The 25,018-nt window shown below is 42.7% G+C and overlaps 1 protein-coding gene across 1 annotated transcript in view; it reads right to left on the bottom strand.

Moving 5' to 3' along the window:
- Nucleotides 1-23,939, bottom strand: part of LOC119659178 (proton-coupled folate transporter-like) — a 33,976-nt gene extending 10,037 nt beyond the window's left edge. The window contains exons 1-2 of the mRNA XM_038067135.1: nt 23,515-23,939; nt 23,320-23,429 (exon numbers count right to left, since the gene is read on the bottom strand). Of these exons, the coding sequence (XP_037923063.1) occupies nt 23,320-23,429; nt 23,515-23,653 (249 nt within the window). The 5' untranslated portion in view covers nt 23,654-23,939. The remainder of the gene's footprint in view (nt 1-23,319; nt 23,430-23,514) is intronic.
- Between the last annotated feature and the right edge of the window lie 1,079 nt (nt 23,940-25,018).

Below are 25,018 nucleotides of genomic sequence, written 5' to 3'. Positions count from 1 at the left end.
AGTCTGCTTAAAGGTGACTGCGATCGTAATGGGTGATCTGATAATACCTTGCTCGGACATGTTCTAAGAGAACCGCCACGACAAGCGTATTGGGAACCGTCACGACAAGCGTGAGAGGTTAGCGACTTTCTGCAGCTTCCACCATCTTGTCATTGATAGCACATTTGTGCAGTACAGAGCCTCCCATAAGGACAGTTGGGTCTCAACTGATCGGTAGCGTACATCTAATCATCGACCATATCACGATCAGCAGAAGCGAAACAAGACAGACATGAACATCTATCCCGGGCGAGATCATCATTTGATGTTTGCATGCCTTCGCTTACATATTGCGTCCGCATCTTCTCGCACTGTTGGGGAGCTCAAACCGAGAAGCTCAGCACGGTTCACTTACAGTACCCGACTGTCGTTCGACATTGGAAAAACTACCTTGCTCACCGGGCAGCACTGGCCCGTCATCAACAGTGCTCTTCTGCATCACGAAAGTACTTGCAAGTCTCTCGATGGTCCTGTGAGGGTTGCGAAGCATAATAGATGGAGGGTACTTTACCACAGTTCTCAATCGTAGAGCATTTGGTGAAGTTATGGATGGATTTGTTATGGATGAAATAGTTAGTCATGATAACATGCAAATACGGACCACTATTTTAAAACAAACGAAAAATTATCTTGGCTATTTCCCTGCGGAACTGTTTGTCGCAACTCCTGCAGTGCCTGCAGAGCTGATTCTTCCAATCATTTGTAGAACCTGGGAATCTGAAAGTCCCAGTGAATGGAAGAAGCGGATGATCGCCAAGATTCCGAAGAGTGCGACAATTGTAGAGATAGTTCCGTGTCCTTTGAAGTCGCATAAATTGTAGCTAAAATTGTCTTGGAATGCATTAAAAATCATTTGGAAAAATCTGCAAAAAGCAGACTCGTTTCCGCTTTGGATCCTCCTGCATTTACCACATCAATTGTAGGGATAATTGCGCGCTCTTTATTGTCGCAAAAATTACAGCCAAAATGATCTTGGAAGGGATTAAAAAGCATCTGGAAAGCATGATTGAGAGAGAGCAAGCCGGTTCTCCTTTTTGATCCTCGTGCATTGACCTCATCAACACCCTTCGGATAATTTTCGAGCAGTGTGCTGAGTTCGGATCACCACCCGATCTGCTCTTCATCGATTTCGGGGAGGCTGTCGACAGCATGAACGGGGAGTGTATCTCGAATGCTAGATGCTTTAGGGATATTTCGAGAAAACTATTATCAGAGCAACATATGATGCGCCGTGCTGAGCCGAAGTAATATCTCAGAGGAATTTGAAGACTTTGGGGGTTTGAATTAAGAGAAGTAGAGTCGAACTAAATATAAATACCAAAAGAAACAAGGTTTCAATCTAATTAGGCAGAATATCGAGGGTATCGAACAGTATATCTTGAAAGCATCTTTTCTGCGGAAGGGGACAATTAAGTCCTGGTAGTTTTACGAGAGTATCTGCTTTGTAGGCATAACCCCAGGGTCCCTTTGGATACGGATTGATTTGCAAACCATAATCAGAGCCCCGCCATGACTGGCACATTCGTACCGGTTTATACTGAATGCAGGTTAGGCATGGACGCGAGGCCTATCTAACACCTCTACCGTAACTGAGGGATACCATGCCCGAGTTGTACAACGGCACTCCATGCATGAGCCCACAACAAGCTCTGTTCACGATATGAGCACAACCAGTACGAAACTCTTACAAGTGGCCAAACGCGAATAGCCGGGCCATATCCCTCAGGAATTCTCTTGGTACATATGCGCTTAGAGGGCAATTCCGCTTCATGGCAAGAGTCATTTCTTCGGATATATTCGTCTCACAGCATTCGCCTACTGCATCCATGACCAGCAAATCGATGTGAATACAGCGTTTCCGAGTGCGACGTTTCTTGTCTCTTTGGACATAACCACAACCCCCATGAAGCTACCAATCTCGAGCTGAAGACAAGAATTCTCCTGAGACATGCAAGTTCAGAGGGCGATTCCGGTTCTGATGATATGAGTGAGGTTTTGCGGCCAAAGCCACATCAGATTCCCCGTCCAGACTCGAGTCTAATCGCTCTAATTAAACTTTGGAGCATTCGCCTACTTCCTCACGACTAGCAAATCAAAGTGAGTATAGCGTTTCCCAGTGGAGGCCCTCATCGGCCACTTGTGTTTGGCTCGGCCGGCAGGGCTACTGCCCCGTCTTCCTTCCTGTCACCTCAGCGCAAAAGTTGACAGGTGGAATTGCTCCAAATATCGGCAGCGTTGTTGGAAGTAAAGGAAGAACCAATTCTTCCGTTGAAATCTGCTGGAAATATTCCCGCCATATATCTGTCGCGGCTCGTCGATCGTCATTGACACGAGAGGACTGTTCGATATATCCTATGTCCGATGCAGATCTCTCTCGCCGTCATGAGTGTCCAGTTTATCGTAATGGATCTCTCGAGTAATAGCGATCGCTTTTTTTGCTTCCCGATTGTTATTCTTGTAAATTGGCCAATTTATCAGTGTTCTATCTTGAATAAACTTGGGTCTTCATATTCGGAATATATACCTTGTATCCCAGCACACACATATTTCCAATTAACTGGCCTTATGTGAAGGTAATATTTGGTCCCAAACTAGGGAAAGCTTCCGGCCGAAAAGTCTATCTTCTTTTCTGCTGAAAGGGCTGGAAAGATTAATAGACTGATTCATAAAGGATACATACTTTTCTAAATGGCGACTTTACGGTTGCCAACCTGCCTTACAGAAAGGCAAATCCACGAAGGCAACACTCCATAAGCTTGCGGAAAAGATAAAGAAAACGATGCCCGAAAAGTAATACCCTCTAGGCACCTCCATGAATATCGAAGGTGCGTTCAATTGTGCCTCATTTATGATGGCGCAACACAAACTGCAGCCGCTGTTAATGAGTTAGATTTTTCACATCCTGGAGTGGGGAAAGATCAAAGTATTCGTCGAACGGAAGCCTATTGAAACAGGGTTTCTTAGTGACTGGCCATAGTGAGGGGTTTTCCCCCTCAGTTATGTCTCCTGGTAATGTACTCCTTGATATGGCTCTTGGAGCACACAAATACCTTCGTAGACGATGTAGCTGTAATAATTATTGGCCAGTATGCTTGAATGAAACCCTGTAGATTATCCATAGTTAATGTCTCCGTAACAGACTTACTGTAAACACTAGCAAACTGGACCCGTTATGTTTACTAGGAACGTTACGTTGGGAAGCTGCTCCTTATCAGAGGTGGAAATCCAGCTGGTACAAGCAGTCAAATATTTGGGAGTGCGTCTCGACTCCAAGCTAGAGTGGAACAATTAAATCCAGAAAGAGTATCAAAATCCTACAGATTGCTCTGATGCTGTAGCACTGCGATAGGTAAGACTTGGAGATTTTCACTGCAATGAGTTCATTGTATGCACCGATTCCCATGCATCGTTTGGTGGTCGAGACTGATTTGCTAATAGCAGAAAACCGCTGCGCAAATTCAAAGGCTCGGCTGCCTAGGTATTATGGAAGCTATGAATATTACGACAACCGCGGCAGTGAAACATGTCCTAAATCTACCCCTTATTAATTTGCATGTGAAACAGAAAGCAGCTAATGACGCATATAGACGTGGAACGAAGAACAATCATACAATCATGCGCCCACCTGAAAATCCTTTGACAAACGCCAAGTGGCTCAGATGCCTGCTGATCATACCTTCTCCAGATTTGAATTGAAAAGACATACTCTGTCGTAATCACCAAAAGAGAAGAATGGTCGACAAATGGGCACGACTGTTTTCGGAAGTACAAGTCAGTCATGAAAGATGGATCAGGTTCGAGAGTGTTTTCGCAGATAATCGAGCTGGCCTAATCTCTTCTAAAAATGGCCATCATGTTGGTATATGCCATTTTAGTGCCAGCAGAAGAATGCTCGCTGCAAAGATGGCGCGTCCGCACTTTTTGAATCTGTTTTGACAGTCAAGCAGCGTTATCAGCACTGAATAGCAATAACATATCAAGCTAGTTGGTATGGAGTTACTACCAGTTGCTGTTGAAATTTGGTCGGCTGAAAGAAACATTCGTGTAGTGGCTGTTTGAGAGCCCGAATATCGTTGGTAATGAGGAGGCTGACAAACTGGTTCAGAATCCACAATGGTGGGATCAGAGTCAGCATTTGGCATTCGTCTGTCATCTGTCACGTCTGCAATAAAGGGTGAAATTGCAAGGATTTACTCAGCCGAATGGAAAAATTACAATTCCAAGAGATAAAGAACAGAATTATGTGAGAGTATTGCTGTTTTTAGTTTCTTATTTATTTTTGATAATAAGGCACTGAAAACTTTGCCGGATTTTCGTCTATTTCTTGAAAACTTACATGTTATCTGTATCCAGGGTACTTTGGTGGTACATATTATAGTTTTTTCCGTCGTTATTTCAACCTACATACATATGTTAAATATTTTTTGTCAGTAAAAAAAAGCAAGAAACCAAAACTGATACCATATTACAAAATTAGCACTTTTTTGATGTGTGAAATTTTGCTTTTTCCGTATCTTGCAAGTCCCAATCGGAGCAGCAAATTTTTCGACCCCGAGATAAATCTTCGGTGGATTATATAATATATACAGATTTATCCTAGGTGAATTAATTTTATGTTCACGGAAGCCTTTTCTTTCTGAATAAGACTATTTATGATCTCAATTCTTTTAAAAATGTTGCATGAGAGGTTCCGGTTTTTATTATATCAGGCTCTGGGCTCTCGTCGCCAACATCGTTGAGCCCTTCAACAGAAACTTCTAATGCAAGTTTGCCATTCGTATCTAGTCTAGCCTCGCGCGAACAACAAGTTTGTTTTTCGTATTAAATTCTTTTTTCTATTCAAATTTTTAGGTAAAATTTCACTCCTTTTTCAGTGAAAAGAATTCCTTGTCACATATTTTTGTCATCAATATCAATCCTTTTTCTTTCCAGTCGACAATTCCTAAAAGGATGGAGCTAAGCAACATTGTCATGATATGGATATTTCAAACTCGGACAAGTCTCTATTATTCAGTTAAGCCCTCGTGATAAATATAAAAACCAGTTCTCAGTTGCTGTTTCGCGTGCTAACAATAAGTAGTTCTAATTTCGAGTCCGACTTCCGCGTTTTTATTTGTCTCGAATAACAGCTAACGTCGCGGAAAAAAAGGAAACCACATTGTATTTAGAATTTTATAAGGGAAAATTTTTCGTCCCTCGTCCTTGATGTGTTTTTACTCCTGGGATTTTCTTATTTCTGTAACTTTCCTCACTTGGTTTCCATTTCGAATTCATGCGCGGCGGGAATATTTTAATATATCGACGTGGGTGAATTGTGCGTAAAACTTAGTGGTATTCCTTATGAATCCAGTGAATTAAATGCGTTAATTACGCGTGTGCAGTGGTGTACAAACAATTAGAGGAGTGTCATTTATGAAGGGGCTTCAGAACTAAGTACGCTTCAATAAGGACGAATCAGGCGGTGAGTAAATATTTCCATCTTTTTCTCTTATATACACTTTATTATTGATTCAGTTGAATGATAAGAATTGTTCTACTTCAACGACTTTCTAAACCCTATATCCTGCCTCCATTGACATTTTAAGGATTTGTAGTAGGATATTTATTTCACCCAAAAAGCTACTGACCGTAGCCAACAATTAATAATTGGGTTAAGGTGTTTATTCGTCGGATATTTTATCATTGAAGCAATTGCAATTGCACTTTTGTATCTAATTGTGCAGCATCGTGGTTTCTGAGTTACTACAGGGTCGAGGAATGGCTACGCAGGTGCGCGTGCATTGCCTCCCCCGTCCTTCAAATATGATTGTTTATAAGTACGATAATTTTGCGGATGGAGATGAAAAATCAGGTTCTGCTATTATGTTTCTGTTTTAGTGATTATTTTATTGTTAGAATTAAAATGAGTGATGACTCTAGTAGATATGATAAAGTCATAATTGGCAACCAAATGTTTAGCATTTTCAGAGTTTCGAATTGTCACGATATTGAGAGATACTGAATTTTACCTAACACCAGCACTAAGTGCCAATGTTATGTCCTTCTGGAAATCCATGTAGGCATTTCGTGGCGATCTTAGAGGCAGGCCCCCAACTTGGTATCCTAAGAAGAAAGTGGAATATCTCGACTATCTAGCTGGGCAGTCCAGGCCCCCCCCCCCCCTCTCTTCCTGACGTCCTCAAATATTCCAGAGTGTCGCTGCCCTTTTCTTCAGAAGAGCTTACTACCGTTTTGCTCAAGCACAAGTGTGCCTCTGGTGTTCACAACATCACTTATCAATATGTACGCAGGTTGGCGCCTGAAGCCCTCTCAGTTTTGCCACAAGGGCTTAACCTCATCTTTTGCAATTTGATCCCATCAGAGGATTGGTCCATTATTCGGGTAGTACCTATCCCTAAAGTTCTTAAGGACCCTGAACTTTTGACGAGTTATCGTCTTAGGCAAATCTACTTGCATTAACGACGTTCTGTTGCAGATCTCTCTGGATGTGGTGCTGAATGTGACATAATGTCAAGTTTCCGTTTTTCTGCGGAAATTGTTTCATTTTTGTCAAGGATAATGTCCAATCGACACTTTCAACTAGGGCTGGATAACGTTCAAGTTGACAACGGCATCCCCCAAGGATGTGTTTTAAGTCCAATGTGGTTCAACCTCTATGCAACATCCCTGCATAATAAGTGTTCTGATAGTATTGAAATTTTTCAATTTGCAGACGATTTCATTATTTTAGCAAGCGGCGACAATTGGAGCCCCACCTTCAAATATCTACAAAGACTTTAAGCGAAGCAGGGTAACACCCCCGCCCATTAAAGTTAATAATCACACGCTTGCTCATGTCAAGTTCATCACCTTCTTAGCCAGGGAGATAACGAGGGCTTGTTGGTTCAGAGATAATTTGAACTTTATTATCCCGAACACCTTAAAGGCCGGCAGGCTGATGAATTTTGCAACTGGTTTCTCTTGGGGTCTCACACTCCAGAACGCCGTCAATCTCTATAGATCGACGGTAAGGCCTATCTTAGAGTAGCTAGTGCAGCTACGTCCACTATGAATCCGCCCAGATATTTTGAAAATATATTGAGAAAATCCCTGGGGCTGACTAGAACCACCCACTTGCACCACATTTTTGCTTTGGCTAAGGAGTCGCCGCTCCATTTCAAAAGGCCCCTCTTGGCAACTAAAGAATTTCTCAAGCAAAAGGAAAGGAATCCTAAAGCCTATAATTTGATGATACAAAACCCGGATGCTGACAATGGTCTGTCCTTGATCTATAGGTCTTTCTAGAGCCTGTTTGACACTGTAGTTCTTAATGAAGTTCCGGTGATTTCAAATAAAGTTCAGGTCATATTCCCTTATGATTTGGGAGGAACCTTCAGGCCATCAAGGTGAATGGGTGAGGTGAAGGTTATTATCATTACGGGCTCTCTCCAGTCTTGCAAATTACTCAATCAAACTTTACGATCGCACTACCTAGTGGGCCGAATCCATGCGCTGGCTTCTGACCCCTGTTTCAAGTCACTGAAAAGTGCCCGGGGCGGGGCAAGCATTAAATGAACTTGCCCATGTAGATGCCCGTAAGTCTCTGGGTTCGCATCTTATAAGATTGATTGAGCCCTCACCTGCTGATGTCCTGAAGGCCGTTCAGGGACACTCATACAAGGAGTGGGAAGACAATTTTTTGACAACGTCGCAGGTGAAAGGACATTTTTTCACCAACATTCATCCGATTTAACCTATAATTAAACCGGGAGCCACACGTGTGTTTACAGCTTCCGAGGAAAAATCGTCTTCAAACCAATCACATATATAATAAAGTCTTTCTCAGGAGGTTTGGAAACATAATTTCGAACATATGTAACACTTGTTAAGTTTGGGAAACTAATGAACACGTAATCTTCGGATGTAAGGAGTATACCAGGTTGTCGGTAAAGTGTAGATGGTATAATAAGCATTTCAAGCTTTCAACAAATCCTGTTGAGTAGTGATCTTTGCATGACTGATGACCTTTTATATTTTTTAGGGGACCAAGAGATGATATTGATGCTTTTTCTTTTGTCTCGCGGCGCGGTATTTCCTACGACCACCGTCTTTGATTCTTGGCATTGAAATATCCGTGCCCTTCTGCACTCCAATGGTTCGCTGGGGTTAGTAGAGTGGCGGTGAACTTCCTGTTTCACAGTTGTGTATTGTTCCAAGAGAAAGCCCACTCCTCGTTTTTATTCGAGAGGTAGACTCTTGCTCTAAAACCATTTTTTGTTTTTGAGTTATCGATGTACAAGACGATCAGTATATCCTGGCACCGATTCTTCTGGTTCGCTCCAGTTTTCTCTTCGTTTCAAGATAACATCATATCTTCTACTAAACAGATATATGGGGATCTGAGAATCAGAAGACATTGCAAAAAGTGGATTCAGTTCTCCCAATGACTCTTCTCCTCCACCTCCATTGTTTCCCCATAGACTTAATCGAATTAGTCTATGAGTTGCTCTCATTGCAGCGCTCTGAATAAACAAATCCAAGGGTTGCAAATTATGTAGTGCATTCAGAGCTGCGCTGGATGTCGTGCTCATGGCACCGGTGATACCCAAACACACAGTTTTTTGCAGTGTGGAGAATTTACAGCGAATACTCTTTTGTTTCACCTTAATCCACCACACTACGGATGCATAAGCGAGCATCGGCCTAATGATAGTAACATATTATATATCCACATTACTCCCTGAGGCTTAAGTCCCCATGTCGAGGCAAAGGTCCGCCTACACAACCCATAAGCTGTGAGAGCTCGTTTGATCTCTATCTCTAGAAGTTTGTTCCAAAGAAGCTTCTTGTCTAGAATAACTCCCAAATATTTCACTTCTTCGGAGAGTTGAAGTGTTGCACCCCTCATCTCTGGAAGGCAAAGACCATTCAGTTTCCTGCTTTTTGTAAATAATATCATTGTTGTTTTATTTGGATTTATTGAAAGTTCATGCCTGAGACCAATTGTCAATAATTTTACACACCATTCTGAGAACTCGACCAAAAGCCAGCACAGTTACGTCATCCGCATAAGTTTGAACGTGTATTGGCAGATGTTGTAGTCCGCATAGTAGTGAGTCGATCAGCAAACTCCCAAAAAAGTGGCGATAACACACCTCCTTGAGGGCAGCCTTCCATCACTTCCGTTGTTAGGTAGTGATCAACACCCACTTCAGCACACAGCAATCTCAGCGTTAGTATAGCGTAGATCCACTTTATTAAGGTTTCGACAACACGATGTTCTTTGGCGGCATCACGGAGCTTTAGGAAAGGCACACAGTCAAAATCTCCTTCAATGTTTACGAACACCTCGATCGTGTACCCGCCTTTCAGAATTGGGTCCTCTATCTTTGACACCAAAGAATGAAGAGCAAACTCACAGGCCTTTCCACGTTAGTAAGCATATTGGTTTTCATTTGGTGGGTGCGACCTTAGCGCCTTCTCTAGAATGTGACGCTTAAGCAGTCTCTCCAGACATATCAGCGAAAATGATTTTAAGCTGATTTGCCTGAAATTCTTTGAATTTGAATAGCCATCTTTCCCAGGAAAGACGGAAGGCACGTAGCCCAGAGCAAGATGTCCTCGGAAAATATTTGCTAGAAGTTGTTCTAAGTGCTCTATACCTTCTTTTAGCATCACTGGGTAGATGCCATATATGCCAGGTGCTTTGAAGTGTTCAAATGATAGTATGTTCTCGCTTTTTCATTGGTGACAACCGCTCTCGCAGTGTCCCAATTCCCCTTGCAACACCTTCGTGCTGAAGAGGTTGTAGAAACCGCCAATTCTGAGACCTGTATAGACCTATAGACTCAACTCTGAAGTTCGTGAAAGTACCATTCGATTTTCTAAGAGAATCAAACTTAGCCGACTCATCCTTATTAAGGACTCTGCACAGCCTGGAAGTCTCGCTTTCACCTTCCAGTCGCTCACAGTATGCTCTAAAAGAGTCCCGTTTCAAACATTTTACGAGCTTCTTATATTCACGCTGTGAGTTCCGGAAGTTTAGCCAGTCTTCATCTTTATCGCTTTTGCAAGCACGATTTAGAAGTCGTCTTGTTGATTTCCTGAGTCTTTGCAGTTCTTGGTTCGACCATGGAACCGTTTTACCACTTTGGCCCCGGGAAATAGGACAAGCCTCTTCAAAGCACTGTAAAAGTGTGCGAGTTAGAGTTGGCAATTGATTTTCTATCGTCAATGGAGTCCTTAGTAGTTTAGGAAGTTGAACTTTGTCGCCAAGAAGTTTATTGAACTTCATCCAATCCGTTTTCCTAGGATTCTGCCGTTATATTACATGCTGTTCGCCTGATCTAGCACTCTCAGTTTCTAATCAACTCTAACAACTTTGGAGTGCAGATTGTTAGGCCAATTACTTTACTTCTTCTTGGCCGAACGTAGGAGCGCACCCTACTTTCGCGGTTATCAGACCAGGTGAAGTGATAAAATCAAACAGCTTTCTCCTCTAGGATTGCATTTGCTACTGCCCCAACAAATATGCTGAGCGTTCGCATCACAACCTATAAAAAGTTCAAGGCCATTTGATTCTGTATATACTGCCAGATCCCTTAGTTTTGCGTCGGCGGATGACACAAAGAATCATAGGGTAAGTAAGCAGAGGCAACTATGACGTTTCCCCTCTTACCATTAACTTGGTATTGTAAATTGCCCGTAACAAGGTCCTGGGAACAGAATTGTCTCAGCATGGTTGCCTCTAACAAATTTGATATCAGAATGCAGACCCTCGGTCTCGAGGATCTTTCATCGAAGAAAATCCTAGTCCCATTGACTGATCCAAAACCACAGATTCTGTTAAAACGAATCCATGGCTATTGAACCGGAAATATATATAATGACAGTCTTGCAACTTTACCAGCCTTGCCGCCAGTAGACAGGAAGAAGTTTTGGCATGGTACAGGTTAATTTGACTAACTCTCATGTTTGTAGTCATAAGTGCAGTCTAGTATGAAAATCGCCGCTAACTGAAAAGTCTGTTGCGTTTAGTGTGGATCTCACCGGGGTTACCAGCTTGTCCTCACTTTCCACCGAAAGTTCCGGTTTCTTGCGTCCGATTTCTCTGGATTTCGCCACACTTGGTGATGTAGTAACGTCGACGTCCTCATTCTCAAGAAACTTCGCCTTCTTTCACAGTGTCTTCCGTTGTCGTCGGCCGGGCGCCCTCTCAAGTTCATGGTGCCCGAAGTGCATAGATTTGTTTCGTTTGTGCGTCCACATCACCTTTCTTCCGTTTTTTGCCTGGTACAGACGGAGGAGAAGATTCTGACAGGGAAGTCTATATTCCTTTTTCCTTCGTGGCTAAAGTTTCCTTCTGCCGAGCCTTCCTCTCCCGTAGTTTGAAAGAGTTAGGCAACAATGTTACCGACAGGCCGGTCGTAGTCAGTTTCCAGTTCCTCTCATTAAGGGAGTTGCTGTACTACCCTTTCTGGCTGATCGCGCCGTAGACACCGGGTGTAGGTTTTCCACTGAAGCGGAGAGCCTATCTTGCACAGATTACTCCGTAAGGGAACATGGATGAGGTGAGACCTCTAAAATCCGTGCCTCGGCCACGACTTGATTTCTCGAAGTTGCGAGTGGATTCGAAGGTTGTGATTTCTTACCACCTGGAGAGTTACAATCTTTTGTTTCCGTCTTCATGTGTTATATGACAGTAGCCCATGGAAAGTGAACTCCACTGTTACCCAAAAGCTCCAAACTTTCGTCAATACCTGCCTGCGTCGTATCATCGGAGTTCCTTTGCCTACCTTTCTTCAAATATGTCTGCGTCGTCTCATCGGAGTTCCTTTGCCTATCTTTCTTCAAATATGACCGACGAGTGGATTCCCCCAAGGGTACTTGGCGCAGGACAGCAGAGAAGGAGTGCAAGCGTCTCGGGAAGTTGTGGAGGGTGCTGAAAGGCATTGAAGGCAACTGCAAACGATGGCGTGTAGGTTTGGTTGACGGGCTATACCCCACCAAGGGCACATTGTATTATTACGTTGAGCTTTTCCGAAATGCATTTCCTATATTCAATACATAAGATGGGTTTTCTACAGATGTTACCAAGGGTTTTTTAGAAATAATATAAGCCGAATTCTATGCACGCACCAGCTCTGATGTATACACAACAACTACCCACTTTTCTTTGTTTTCAACGGCCTTGGCTCCTACAAACCTACAAAATACTGCAGGAACTGTATGAAGTAATTTTGCGACTTTGGCCGGCATCATTTCATTTGAAAGCATAAACGAAAAGATTTAATTTCTGCAGTCGCTATAATTTGTTCTAGAAAATATAAAATGATAAGACATTTATCATCATGACTATAATATTTTGCACTCGTTATATATGCACACAAAATACAAAGTGCACACTTTGATGATAGTAACCAAGTTATGATTCTGATGATTTTCCAACGACATTGCAGGCTTCATTACCGGACTAAAAGATTGTTCCATCTATCTATCTATCTATTCGCAAGTAAGAACCTTGGAAAATATATGAATAACCGTCGATGATTTCTAGTATCACCTACTTTTGTAATATGTAAAAAATTCTTATCAAAAAGTAGAACAGTTGCATCTCACAAAAGAAAATCCTTCTCAGTTCTTATTATATTTTGTATCTCAGTTTCCTATTAGTATTTATTTTTGGTCCACTGAGTTGGCGATAATTATAATGATGAGCTTTAATCAGACTTCTGCGTATCGCATCACTTCAAAACCAAAACAAAATACAAAAATTAACTTGAATTCTGGAGTACGCATGTAATATGAGGATGCAGCAGATAAGCCCGCATGGGGTTTATATTTGTAGAAATTATCGATTGTATAATACATGGAGGCATGTATTTCCTTATATTATTATTAGTGAAGTAACAATTTTGAATAAAAATCACCGAATTCATATACCTTGACGAATGATTATTATACGTTTGCCCGTTCACTTAATGCGACAGATAAAATGGCTAATCGTGTTTGATTACTATCGCTGTTGTCTGGAAAATTACAAATTTACTCTTGCTTGTGTATATTTTTTGTGAATAACACTTTATAACAAAGCTTTTGATTCGTTTACTTATCAAACGTCGGTTGAGAATTCAGCGATAATATTGTATATACCCTTGAGAATGAATTAGCAAATATTTATTTGCAACCAAATTAGAAATTGTCCATTGCATTTTTCTTATAACTTGTTAAAGAACTCTATCGAGCGCTTTTGAGATATTGAGGAACACACTTTCCTTCTTTGTGGTTCCAAATATGAGAATTGGCTTCAGATACTGCTTCTCTACAATATTTCGTAAAGGATGAAAACTTGATTCCTTTCCTGATTTCTAATGATCTTAAATTATTCATCTATGTGAAATAGATGACTGCGCTTAATTTATCGAGAGTCGCTTGGGCCTTGACCTTTCGGATGTCCTTCCTTCAACCATCTCGATACATGGATCGCGTCCTCCAATTTCAAAATCCGAGCAGAGATACTCTGTCTTCATCAACGAAATCTGCCTAGCGCTTTCGGGATTTGCCCAACGGTCTTCATCCTTCTGTTCTCCCTTCGAATACCTTAAGTATCCGGGTGTCGTCCATATTTTGAACGTGGTCAGCCCCTTGTGGCTTTCCAAGTTTGACTATTTTGGAGAATTCAAGGTCGCCAAGTACTTCAGACAACTCACAGTTGTACCTGACTTGGCATTGGTCGTCCTAATCTAGATGCAATCGCTAGGCTTTCAAATCACCATCCAACCTGCCAAACCATCTTTGTTTCAGCCAGCCTTTTGATCGTTTCCCATCGGTTTCGATATTTAGACCGATCTTGGCAAATTGATTCTCGATAACGCGAATTACATGACCATACTATCGAAGACGTCTGACTCGCAATTTTTCCTCAATCAAAAAAAAAATCACTACATCCAGATTGCGCTGTGTGAAGCAATTTCATAGCGCAGTTTACCATTGGCTGATAGCATCAATCCGAGATATTTAAATAGCTCAATTCTTGACTGCCAGCGCCAGGCGCTATCCTGTTTCATGGGAATCGTCCGTCAAAAATTTCAATCTGAGAGCATGTTTCATGACGCGACCATTCTATTTTTAACATCCATCCATCTAACGGCGCAATAACCGGTATCCGGTCTAGGCCTGCCTTAATAAGGAACTCCAGACATCCCGAAGTCCAACAATTCGATATCCCCAAAAGCTGTCTCGGTCTTGATCTACGTCCTCGCACCATCTCAGGCAGGGTCTGCCTTTTTTTCTACCATAGATGTTGTCTTATGGACTTTTCGGGCTGGATCATCCTCATCCATACGGATTAAGTGACCCGCCCATCGCAACGTATTGAGCTGGATTTTATCCACAACCTGACGGTCATGGCATCGCTCTTAGATTTCGTCGTTGTCTAGGCTACGGAATCGTCAATCCTCATGTAGGGAGCCAAAAATTCGTCTGAGGATTCTTCTCTCGAACGCGGCCAAGAGTTCGCAATTTTTCTTCCTAAGAACCCAAGTCTCCGAGGAATAAATGAGGACTGGCAAGATCATCGTCATGTACAGTAAGAGCTTTGACCCTATGATGAGACATTTTGAGCGGAACAGTTTTTGTAAGCTCTGTTGACTGTTAACAACCGTACGCAGATTTCGTCATCGTAGCTGTTTTCGGTTGTGATTTTCAACCCTAGATATTAGAAAATATCAACGGTCTCAAAGTTTTAGTCTCCTATCTTTATTCTTCCCATTTGACCAGTGCGGTTTGATGTTGTTGGTTGGTTGGTTTTTGGTGCTAACTTTGCTACCATATACTTTGTCTTGCCTTCATTGATGTGCAGCTCAAGACCTTGCGCCGCCTGCTCGATCTGGATGAAGGCAGTTTGTACGTCTCAAGTCGTTCTTCCCATGATATCGATATCGTCACCATAGGCCAGTAGTTGGGTGGATTTAAAGAGGATCGTACCCCTCGGATTTTGCCTCAGCATCACGGATTACTTTTTCCAGGGCCAGGTTAAAGAGGACGCATGATAGGGCATCCCCTTTTCTTAGACCGTTGTTGATGTTGAGTAGTGAGAGTGATCCTGCTGCTTTTATCTGGCCTCGCACATTGATCAGGGTCAGCCTAGTCAGCCTTATTAATCTCGTCTAGATACCGAATTCTCTCGTGGCCGTGTACAGTTTTACCCCGCCTACTATCATGGACGGCTTTAAAGTCGATGAAAAAATGGTGCAAATGATGGCCATACTTCAACAGTTTTTCCATTGCTCGCCGCAAAGATAAAATCTGATCTGTTGCTGATTTGCCTGGAGTGAAGCCTCTTTGAATTGGTCTGATGATGTTCTGGCCGTAGAGAATATCTTATAGATTGTAACGCGATACCTCTACAATTGCTGCACTGCGCGATATCCCCCTTTTTATGTGCCAATCGTCGGGCATTGATTCACTGTCCCACACCTTAAGCATCAGTTGATGAACCACTTGGTGTAGTTGGTCACCTCCATATTTAACCAATTCGGCTGTAGTTTCATCGGCTCCTGGTGACTTATGGTTTTTAAGCCGGTGGATTGAACGGACTGTTTCTTCTATACTTGGTGGTGGCAGTATTTGTCCGTCGTCTTCAGTTGACGGGACCTCGAACTCGCCGAAATTTTTGGTTTTTGAGCAGTTCATCAAAATACTCAACTCATCGCTCCCACATGCCCATTCTGTCGGAAATCAGATTTGCCTATTTGTCTCGACAGGATGAACATCGAGGTGTATAAGGCTTCATCCTGCTGACTTGTTGGTAAAACTTCCGTGCCTGGTTCATTTGCTCCCTGTACTTTTCAAGTTCACAGACCTGCTGGTTCTCTCTGGCTTCCTTCTTCCGTTTGTAAAGTCGCATTTCCGTTCAACGGAGTTCTTGGTAGATCTCTGCGCGTGCCCGCGTTCTTTGAGAATGCAACATTACTCTGTATGCGGCATTCTTACATTTCGTTGATAGCTTACATTCATCGTCAAACCAGCCGTTCCAACTTTTCTTGCGGCTGGGGCCAAGTATGTTTGTGGCCGTATCAATGATAACGCTCTCCTGGTGATTGTGAAGATCTTTTGTTGATGTTTCATCTCCAGAACATCTGTTAGCTGCGGTTATTGGGGCATCCATTTTCACCTTATAGGCGTTACGGAAGGCTGTGTTGTGAATGCCTTCAGTATTCACTTACACCTGATCGTCTGAGGGGATTGTGGGTGATGTTGTAATTCCACCCTGGAGCACTATGCCAACGAGATAGGGATAAGAGTCTATATGTTCCGATATTCGTCAAGGCTACATGTGGCGACGTTCAATCAACACGTTGTCAATTTGGTTGAAAGTGGTTCCGTCTGGAGAGGCCCACGTATGTTTGTAGACCGCCTTCTGCGCAAACCAGGTATACGGACTTCGTCCCTACTTCACTATTGAAATCTCCAAGTAGGATTTAGATATCATACTCGGGACAGACTTCGTACGCTCAACTGCCTCGTAATAGGTATCCTTCTCCGTCTCTGCAATCTCCTTTGTAGGGGCGTGAACGTTTAGGAGGCTTACATTTCTAAATTTGCCTCGAAAACTCGAAGTGCATAGCATTTCGCTTATATTTTCGCTGTTTTGTCCAAAATCTGAAAATGCAGCCATCTCAACACTAGCATCTAGCTGAGGCGGTTCCCCGTCAACGTTTCCTCTGTACTGCTACAAGACAATAGTATATGGAAACTCCACGTCCCTGTTACTCGTAATCTTCAAGTTTTCATCAACTCTCGTCTGTGGTCGTGTCATCGTAATTTCAGTGTATTATTATTCCATTTCCAATTTCTTTTTACTACCAAAAAAATTACCATCGATTTCCCGAAATTTTCTCTCGCTTTGTTTTCATATTTAGGGTACATGCCGAGATACCGTTTTCAGAAACCAAATTTAACTGTCGATGCCAGTTTAAAGTAGCACCGAAATTCGTACGTGGTTACTGCCTCAAAAAACTGGTGGATTGACAAAGTCGCTATCTTTCGTTACCCCTCTGTCTCTAGTGCGCCATCATTGAAGATTATCTTTTCATTTCTAGGTTCGCATGTGAGCATCCAATTCTATTACTTCCACTGCTGTTAAAGCTCAAAGTTGCTTTCATCGTTTTCTTTGCGTTCTTCCTTTCTTTGTCTACTAACCGCATATTTGTTAATAATATCTATTGAAGTGAATTCGTTTCTTGTGTCGAATATTTCGAATATTCTGCTGGAATTTTTCATCAAGTCGTCATATAAAAAGTATGTATAATTTAAAAAGTAAAATAATACAGGCCAGCCTGAACAATACACAATGAAAGTCAATAGTTCGTTTTTGTCCCAATAAATACCTGAAAAGTTTATTTACACTTTTTAGGTGGTATTTCATTGGCAACGGTTCATAAAATTGATTGTAATTTCAAAAACAGATAATACTTTATAGAAAAACGGACAAAATAGTAACCCTGCAGAACACAAATTTATCTGATGTGTATATTAAATCAATGATGAATTCAATGTTGTTTGTTGTTTGTTATGTTGATTTCTAACAGTGACTGTTGGAAATACTATACGAAAGTTGAAACATATTTCAATACAGGGGATCCAATTCCCATCTCATAATGCAAGCACCAAATTCGTTCGTAAGCAATTAGGGCAAACTTTCCCAAAGGAATGACATTTCAAAACAAAATGGAATATCGGGAGCTGGACGCTTCGGGTCCGGAAATTTTGTGTTCATATTGTGTAAGAAATTTTCTATTCATATGATCCAGCAGCAAGCGTTGCGAATCCGCACACAGACACAGCACAGCAAAGGTTAGAATTCTTGCAAAGAATATTTTCCTGTGCTGGAAGATGTGCTAGTAGGGAAACTGAATTGGAAGCGTAAACATGCTCATGAGCTTTTTTAGGAATTGTTCCATCAGAGTCCAATATAGATCAGAATTTTGCTTAAACCCCATTAAGATGCGCAGGACGCGGTAAATGTGCAATGATTTCCTACCAGCATACGCTTCTACGATACCCTGTGCGACACTGTCCGTGCTTGCAATACAGGCGTAGGACATCGATTAGCCAGGTATGCGAAGCGCTGTCGAAAGCCTTGGCATAATCGATATAGCAACTAAAGAGATTTCTTTGGCCTCTAGTTGTTTGTCCTACAAATAGTTGCTCTTTGCAACCCTTTGAACCGATTTGGGAACCTTTCTGCTTCTCGGGCAGAATGTTGTTGGTCTCGAGATGCGCATTGACCCTTCCACTAACTATGGGCATTATGAATTTTAAGAGGGTTGGTAAACAAGTAATCGGTCTGGTATCTGCGGGGTAGGTAATCCCCGCAGTGAGAAAGGATGGAAATTCCTCCGGCCGACTCATGGCCTGATTTATGCTATGTGCTAGCCGACCATGTATACTGGTAAACTTTGTGTACCAGAAGTTCTGCACCCGATCCAAATCTGGGCCCCTCCAGTTCTTCAAGCTTTTTATGGCTCACCCAACCTTCTCTTCGGTAATATTGGCAAAATTCATGCTTGGTATAGTGGCATGGCGGTTGCCTTCGGCGATAATCTACTCAGCATGCTAGTAAGATAATCTCCAAAATCTACCCCAATATTCTTCCGCTTATATTACCGGAAACTGCCCTGTCTAGATGCTCTGTTGGGATTCTTTGAGAGATCTAAAAAAAACTTCGCTGGTTCCTCGCGTATGTTGCATTCTGGACACGTCTGGAGTGACTTTCGCCGTACTGTCGTAACCGACTGCATACGGCAGAAGGTTTCTGCTTTAGTGTGCCCAGAATTTCAATTGCGGGTGTTTCACTGAAAATGGCATAGTTCTTGTAAACCCTATGCACTTTACTTTTCACCCGTCTGCTGGCATTGTCAGAGTTGAATTAAGTCAGCCTAGCAATGCCCTGAATTAGTAAGTCACGTCAACGTTCCAGACGAATTTTCCATGGTGCATTTTGTAGTTCGTATTATTCGTATCATTCTACATCGAATTTAAGGAGGGTCCCCACACATGCAAAAGGTGGGAGTACATTTTTTTCACCAAATATAGTCATATAGGGTATCAAATGAAAGGTCTCGATTAGTACTTTCCGGAAGTGGTATTAATTTGGACATTTATTGGAAAGGTGGGGAATGCGGTACATTAAATGGCTTAATGTACATTTCAACAATATGTCATGTTTGACTTGGAACCTATATTTGCTTTCATGCAAAAGATGGGATACTGGATTCAAAGCCAAAAAAAACCACAGTGGGCTTAGATAGTCGCCTTGGAAAACGCTACTCCTGATTGGTATCTCTCCTGACTGTTCTCAGGAGAAGAACAACATTCGGGTTTAAAAAAGTGAAGCGATGGCAGCTTTACGGTTTCTTACCAGGGCAGAGGCAAATCGTCAGATGCTGCCTCACCTCTGCCCTGGGAGCAGCGTGACCGTAGCGACTCGCAGATGTTAAGTGCTCCTTTATATAATTCGTAGAACACTTAACATCTGCGAGTCGCTACGGTCACGCTGCTCCCAGGGCAGAGGTGAGGCAGTGTCTGACGATGTGCCTCTGCCCTAGTAAGAAACCGTAAAGCCGCCATCGCTTCACTTTTTTGAAAAGTTTGGGTGCAAGCCCTAAGCGAGGGGTCTGTGGACCAGGAAAGAGGGAGTAAGTTGCTTCCCATTTGGTCCGGTTCAGCATTAAGTTGATGCGGACTTAGGACCCCATCATTCTCAAAACGGACATTCGGGTTGTTTTTGTACAAGCGTAACACTTGCAGTAACCACGAATGTGATATGGAGTCCAAGACTGATTTATAATCGATCTATGCTGTCGATATATTTCGTTTTTGATGGGCAGCCTGCTTTACAGCGACCGTACCGATTATAAGCTTTTCTTTACAGCCTCGGGAGTCTTTTACGCATGCTTTTTGCTTCTCAGCTATCAATTTATGAACATCAAGATGTTTTGAGATGTTCGCGCACAGAACTGAAGTAAAGACCTTGTAGATGGTAGGAAGACAAGTAAGTGGTCGACATTTTGAAGGGCAAGAGGCACCCTGTTCCTTTGGAATGAGGAAAGTTATTCCCTTGATTTGCCAATATCCTGTGAGTGCTCTTGAACCGCTTCAGCCAGAAGTAGTGAATCTTGTCAACTCCTGGCGCCTTCCAGTTACCTGCCTAGTCAAGGGCTGTTACTACGTCGACTTCAGTTACGTCAGGCACTTCTCCAGAAGTTTTCTGCCTGATTCAGATCGAGGTTACCTTCCCTACCTGAGTTGGTGAGATTTTTGTAGAATACCTGCTGCTCCTTTGTTCAGTCCGGTAAGTTGGTGACTCCAGACCGAGCTCAAGTAAAACTTCGTGGAAAATTTGTTGCCTGGTTGGTCGGTGTCTGTTCCTTGATGGATTCCGTTCCAAATCCGTGGCACGGTAATAGGCGCGGACGATAAATTCGTTAAGTTGGTTTGTCCAAACCATACGATACCTAGGTCGCCCGTCCCTGGTGGTTGACGGCATAACCGCCAAAACATCCAAGGGTAAAAAGCCGTTCTGGTGTTCTTGAGCGACCCTTAACCGTGTTGTGTACTGTCTTCGTGTCTCTGGGATCCCATTTAAAGAATTTAAACAAAAATCCCCAATGGTTACCTCCAAAGGTAGGGAAGGTATTTGGAAGGGAGCCGCTGAAATACAGTGTGACGTCACTGCAATTCATCGGAGGTTTAAGGAGGTTTACTCTCCCAGAAAGGGAAGAATAGGTTAGGGAAGACGAACACAAATGGAAACGTTCTGCTTATCCGCGGCTACTTATTTACAAGATCATCTTGCGATATTCATAGCTAACCCGGTGGGTCATGTCATTATCCACAACCCATGACACGCATACAGCTCTGCGTTTGCAACTCAGGTGAGGATAAACCTGGTTTTGGTTTTGTGCGTACACGGAGGTGGAAAATCTTAGGAAGACACGCCCGCCCCAGCTCCGCCGCCCGAATGCCGGAGCTACAGCGGGCGCGTGTGGGTTCACATCCACTAAAAACCACCCCCGGTCTCTGCAGACCCAGCCCCGCAGGACCGCCATTAAGGCATTACTTCGCGGGGTAGGTTTACTCTTAGGCACTCGTCTTTCTCCTATTTGCGGCTTTCCTCCTTCTTTGTTCCTTCAGCAACACCTCCTGCATTTGGATGATTGCGGTTGGCTCCGCCACTTTTCCTTGGACTCCAGCATCTCCGCAACTAAGCTCTCCGGGGTCACGCTCCTGCCTAGCGCCTGGTTTAAGCTCCTTCTCTCTATCGCAAATCGTGGGCAGTGAAACATCACATGGTCTGCATCCTCCGGTATGCCATCACATCTGAGACAGTTCGAAGAATCATCCAACCCTGAACCGCTTTGGATACTGCCTGTAGCAACCAGCATGTCCCGTGAGAAACTAGATAATGTGGTAGTTAGTCTCCCTATGTTTTCGCTCAAACCACACCCTAATATTGGGATGAGCCTGTGTGTCCACTGACCTTTCGTAGACTCGTCCCATCTGCGTTGCCAGAGATCATGCAACTCTGACTTTGCCGCATTTCTACGCTGTGCTCCATACATCTTGTATGGTAGAGGACACTCATTTCTTTAGTCAGAATGTCAACAGGGATCATGCCTACATAACGACGAAATCTATGAGCAATACCATGACCGTGCGGTTGTGGATAAAATCCGGCTCAATAGATTACGGTGGGCGGGTCACTTAATCCGTACGGATGAGGATGATCCCACTCGGAAAGTCTATAAGGGCAATATCTATGCTAGAAAAAGAAGGCGAGGAAGACCCTGCCTAAGATAGAGCGATGGCATAGATCAGGGCGCCAGACAGCTTTTAGGAATATCGAATTGGTGGACCTCGGCGCAAAACCGGGATGTCTGGAGTTCCTTATTAAGGCAGGCCTAGACCGGATATCGGTTGTTGCGCCGTTGATGATGATGATGTGTCCCAAATCGCTGTGGATTTAATATTTTTTTTCTGAACTAAATTTTTTTGTGCTGTTGGTTTTTATTTAATTTTACAGTTGATTTGTGGAATTATTACAATGGAGTCAAGCTAATGCTTTAATTTAGGGATTCCTTTTCCCTCTCTTCCCCGTAGCTACCGTGAACTCAAATTAACAAGGGACATTCCATATTTTCATGGCCTGAGGATGCCGAGCAAAGTCTGGAACTCCAAAGGCCGCACCTCATAAAGGTCCGAGGCAGGAGAAACATTGATTGAGGATGTGATCCATCATGGATCTTCCTCTACACTCAAGAAGAATTTCAGTGTTTTCAGTCACGGGTCAATTTCGCTAACTTTTTGGTATAGTTTTTCCCTCTATGTCCTCTCCAACTAGGATAGTATTTTGGCGATCGCCTAACTAAATAAGTCATTAAAAATCTGAATGGCTAAATCAATTGATGCAAAATCATGGTGAAGGATTTCTCTTCCACGTGTAAATTTTAAAATGTTACTCCTATTCGATTTTTCATATAATGCATATAGCAAGACTCAGATAAGTCATCTATCACAGAGTATGCAAGTATTCCTTGAGGAATTCAAAGTCTCGGACGTATTTCAATTTTCTTTTCAATGAAATGATCTCTATTGATGCAAATTATAACTTATTTATTATGAAAGACGATTTGGTATAGCTACAGAAGTGACTGATTATGATTACCCTCAGTGAATGGCTCTCTTATATGGCGTGATAGGCGATAATCCCGAAATAACTGTGAGCAGGTAAGAACTTCCACTTGCCGCAGAGGACAAGTAGTGTTGGTTGAACAGTTTTTTATTAAGAGGCAAGTGGAAGAGAATTTAACTGCAAACGGGAGTAGTTTCGGTTACCTTCATGATCGACCGTTGGTTCATATGCTTACTACCCGCATTTCTGTATAAATTTAAAAGATAAAGCTTCAGAATAAAATGGTTGATTAAACTTAATCACATCTATTTAAGTAATTAAAACATTGCACTCTCCCAGAATGTAACAGCTGCAGACGAAGGTGATTCAAGCTGAATCATCCTGAAAAATCGCACCTGCTGGGGTTTATCAGAGTAATCATCTCGGCACTTACTGATAGTGTGGTTTGAAGTGTCCGAAAAACAAATATGATTCACCTTACGCTCAACGCATAGGCGGATTAGTAATGTGGCTGATAAGGGAAGTTTGTAAAAAATAACGAATACTTCGGGGAACACCATTGACCCTGAAAGCCAGGCGGCCGGTCTGCAACTTCCCCAACTTACATGTATTTCTTCCGTTGCATTGGCGGTCCCCAACTGATTGCAGATTGTCTCATTGTATCCAAATATTGTTGTGCACGTTAGTTTGATAATCCAATTCTGACCCACGACAGCTGAGAATAGACAAAAGAGAAACTTATCAGCATTATGTTATCAGGCACTCTCCACTTCATTATAAACGAAATAATCGCAACTCACATGAAAAACTGATGGCGAAAAACAAAAGGAAAATCGCGGGCCCCAATGACATCTGGCATAGTTTCTTAAGGCGATGGGATAGGGGTGCCTGCACTCCTGCTTCGGGGAAGGACACTAACAATTCGTTGCTGGCTTCCATCCTCCTTTCTAATTTGTGACTTATTGAACAGAACTTTTAAATGATTTGCTTAAAACATTAGGCCGAAGCCATTAGATGGGCACTCAAATCACTTTCAAATCACTAAGAACCAAGCGCAATGAACAATAGACGCAAAATGCGAAGTTATAAACGCGAACCGAATTGCTAAGTCCGAACCCAGTCAGACAACTTTCGTCATGCCACCCGTCCAGATCGCGGGTCGGCAGAATACAATTCGCTAGCTGAGCGTATAACTCTCAAGTACGTATCACCAACCATTATCTTGGCTTGCATTTTTTTAGTTCTCTCCTAAATGCGAAATTATCGCGATTAATATTACGTCATGCAGCGGGACGCCTATCTAGGTTGATACTTGATTGGCGCATATGTGCATGTTTACAAGTTACAAGAAATGTCAAGAGAGACGATCAGCTGTGTTTTGTGTACGTTTCGAGTGCACAAGAATACTACTCCGTTGTGTTTACGGAGAGAACGTACAAGCATATGTTACTCGTACTCATGAATGAAATCAGATCATAATGGGGTCTATACATGGCGATGGTTGACACCTCAAGTCAGGCGGCTGGAAATTTGAATAGTGTTTATGGCCCTGGTACTGTAACAGTCATTACGCACAACCTAGGTTTTGTCGATGTGAAAGATGTCGTTGTCGACAAAATCATGGAAATTGTCGAGTCGGAGGCACTGCTTCAGCTCCCCACGAGCTAAGTACTGTACAAGAAACCATTTGAGTAACACTGGATTGAAAAAAGTTCGAGCTGGAATTGGTGATAAGTAGAATGTCATCTACTAAACGCCAGATGGTCGAATCGTGGAAAGCCGATGTAAACGATGACGGCAAGGAAGGACTTGTTTGTAGCCACTTCGGTCACGCTGCTCCCAACGCAGAGATGAGACAGCGTCTGATGAGTTGCCTCTACCCTGGGCGAAACTGCAAATCTCAGACTTTGCTGTTAGTTGGGTCGTATTGGCACAGGAATCTTAACTGTGAGGTGCTCCCCCAAAGCGAAACTCTTAACTGGTACCTTTACTGTCAACAATTAATTCTCGTTTGACGGAAACAATCACCTAGAAGCGGCCAGTTTTAGGCAATAGAATAGGAATTGTGTTCTATCAGAGCGACGTCAGGAGACATAAATCGATAACAATTAGGCAAACCCGGGAAATTTGATTGGGTGGCCGGGCTGGCTAGATCTCTATGGAATCACTAAGCGAATGACACTTCAAAATTCCTCCAACACGCGCAAAATTCTCGGTAATTGATCTTGGTACTCTCTTGGGAAGTCAGGAGCAAATAAGTAGATGCATCCAAGATCAATCTTTCGAATGCATCCACTTCCTGCT

Source organism: Hermetia illucens, chromosome 6, assembly GCF_905115235.1.
Source record: "Hermetia illucens chromosome 6, iHerIll2.2.curated.20191125, whole genome shotgun sequence".
NCBI lineage: Eukaryota > Metazoa > Arthropoda > Insecta > Diptera > Stratiomyidae > Hermetia > Hermetia illucens.
Note: the sequence above shows the minus strand (reverse complement) of the source record. Positions and strands in the feature narration are given on the sequence as shown.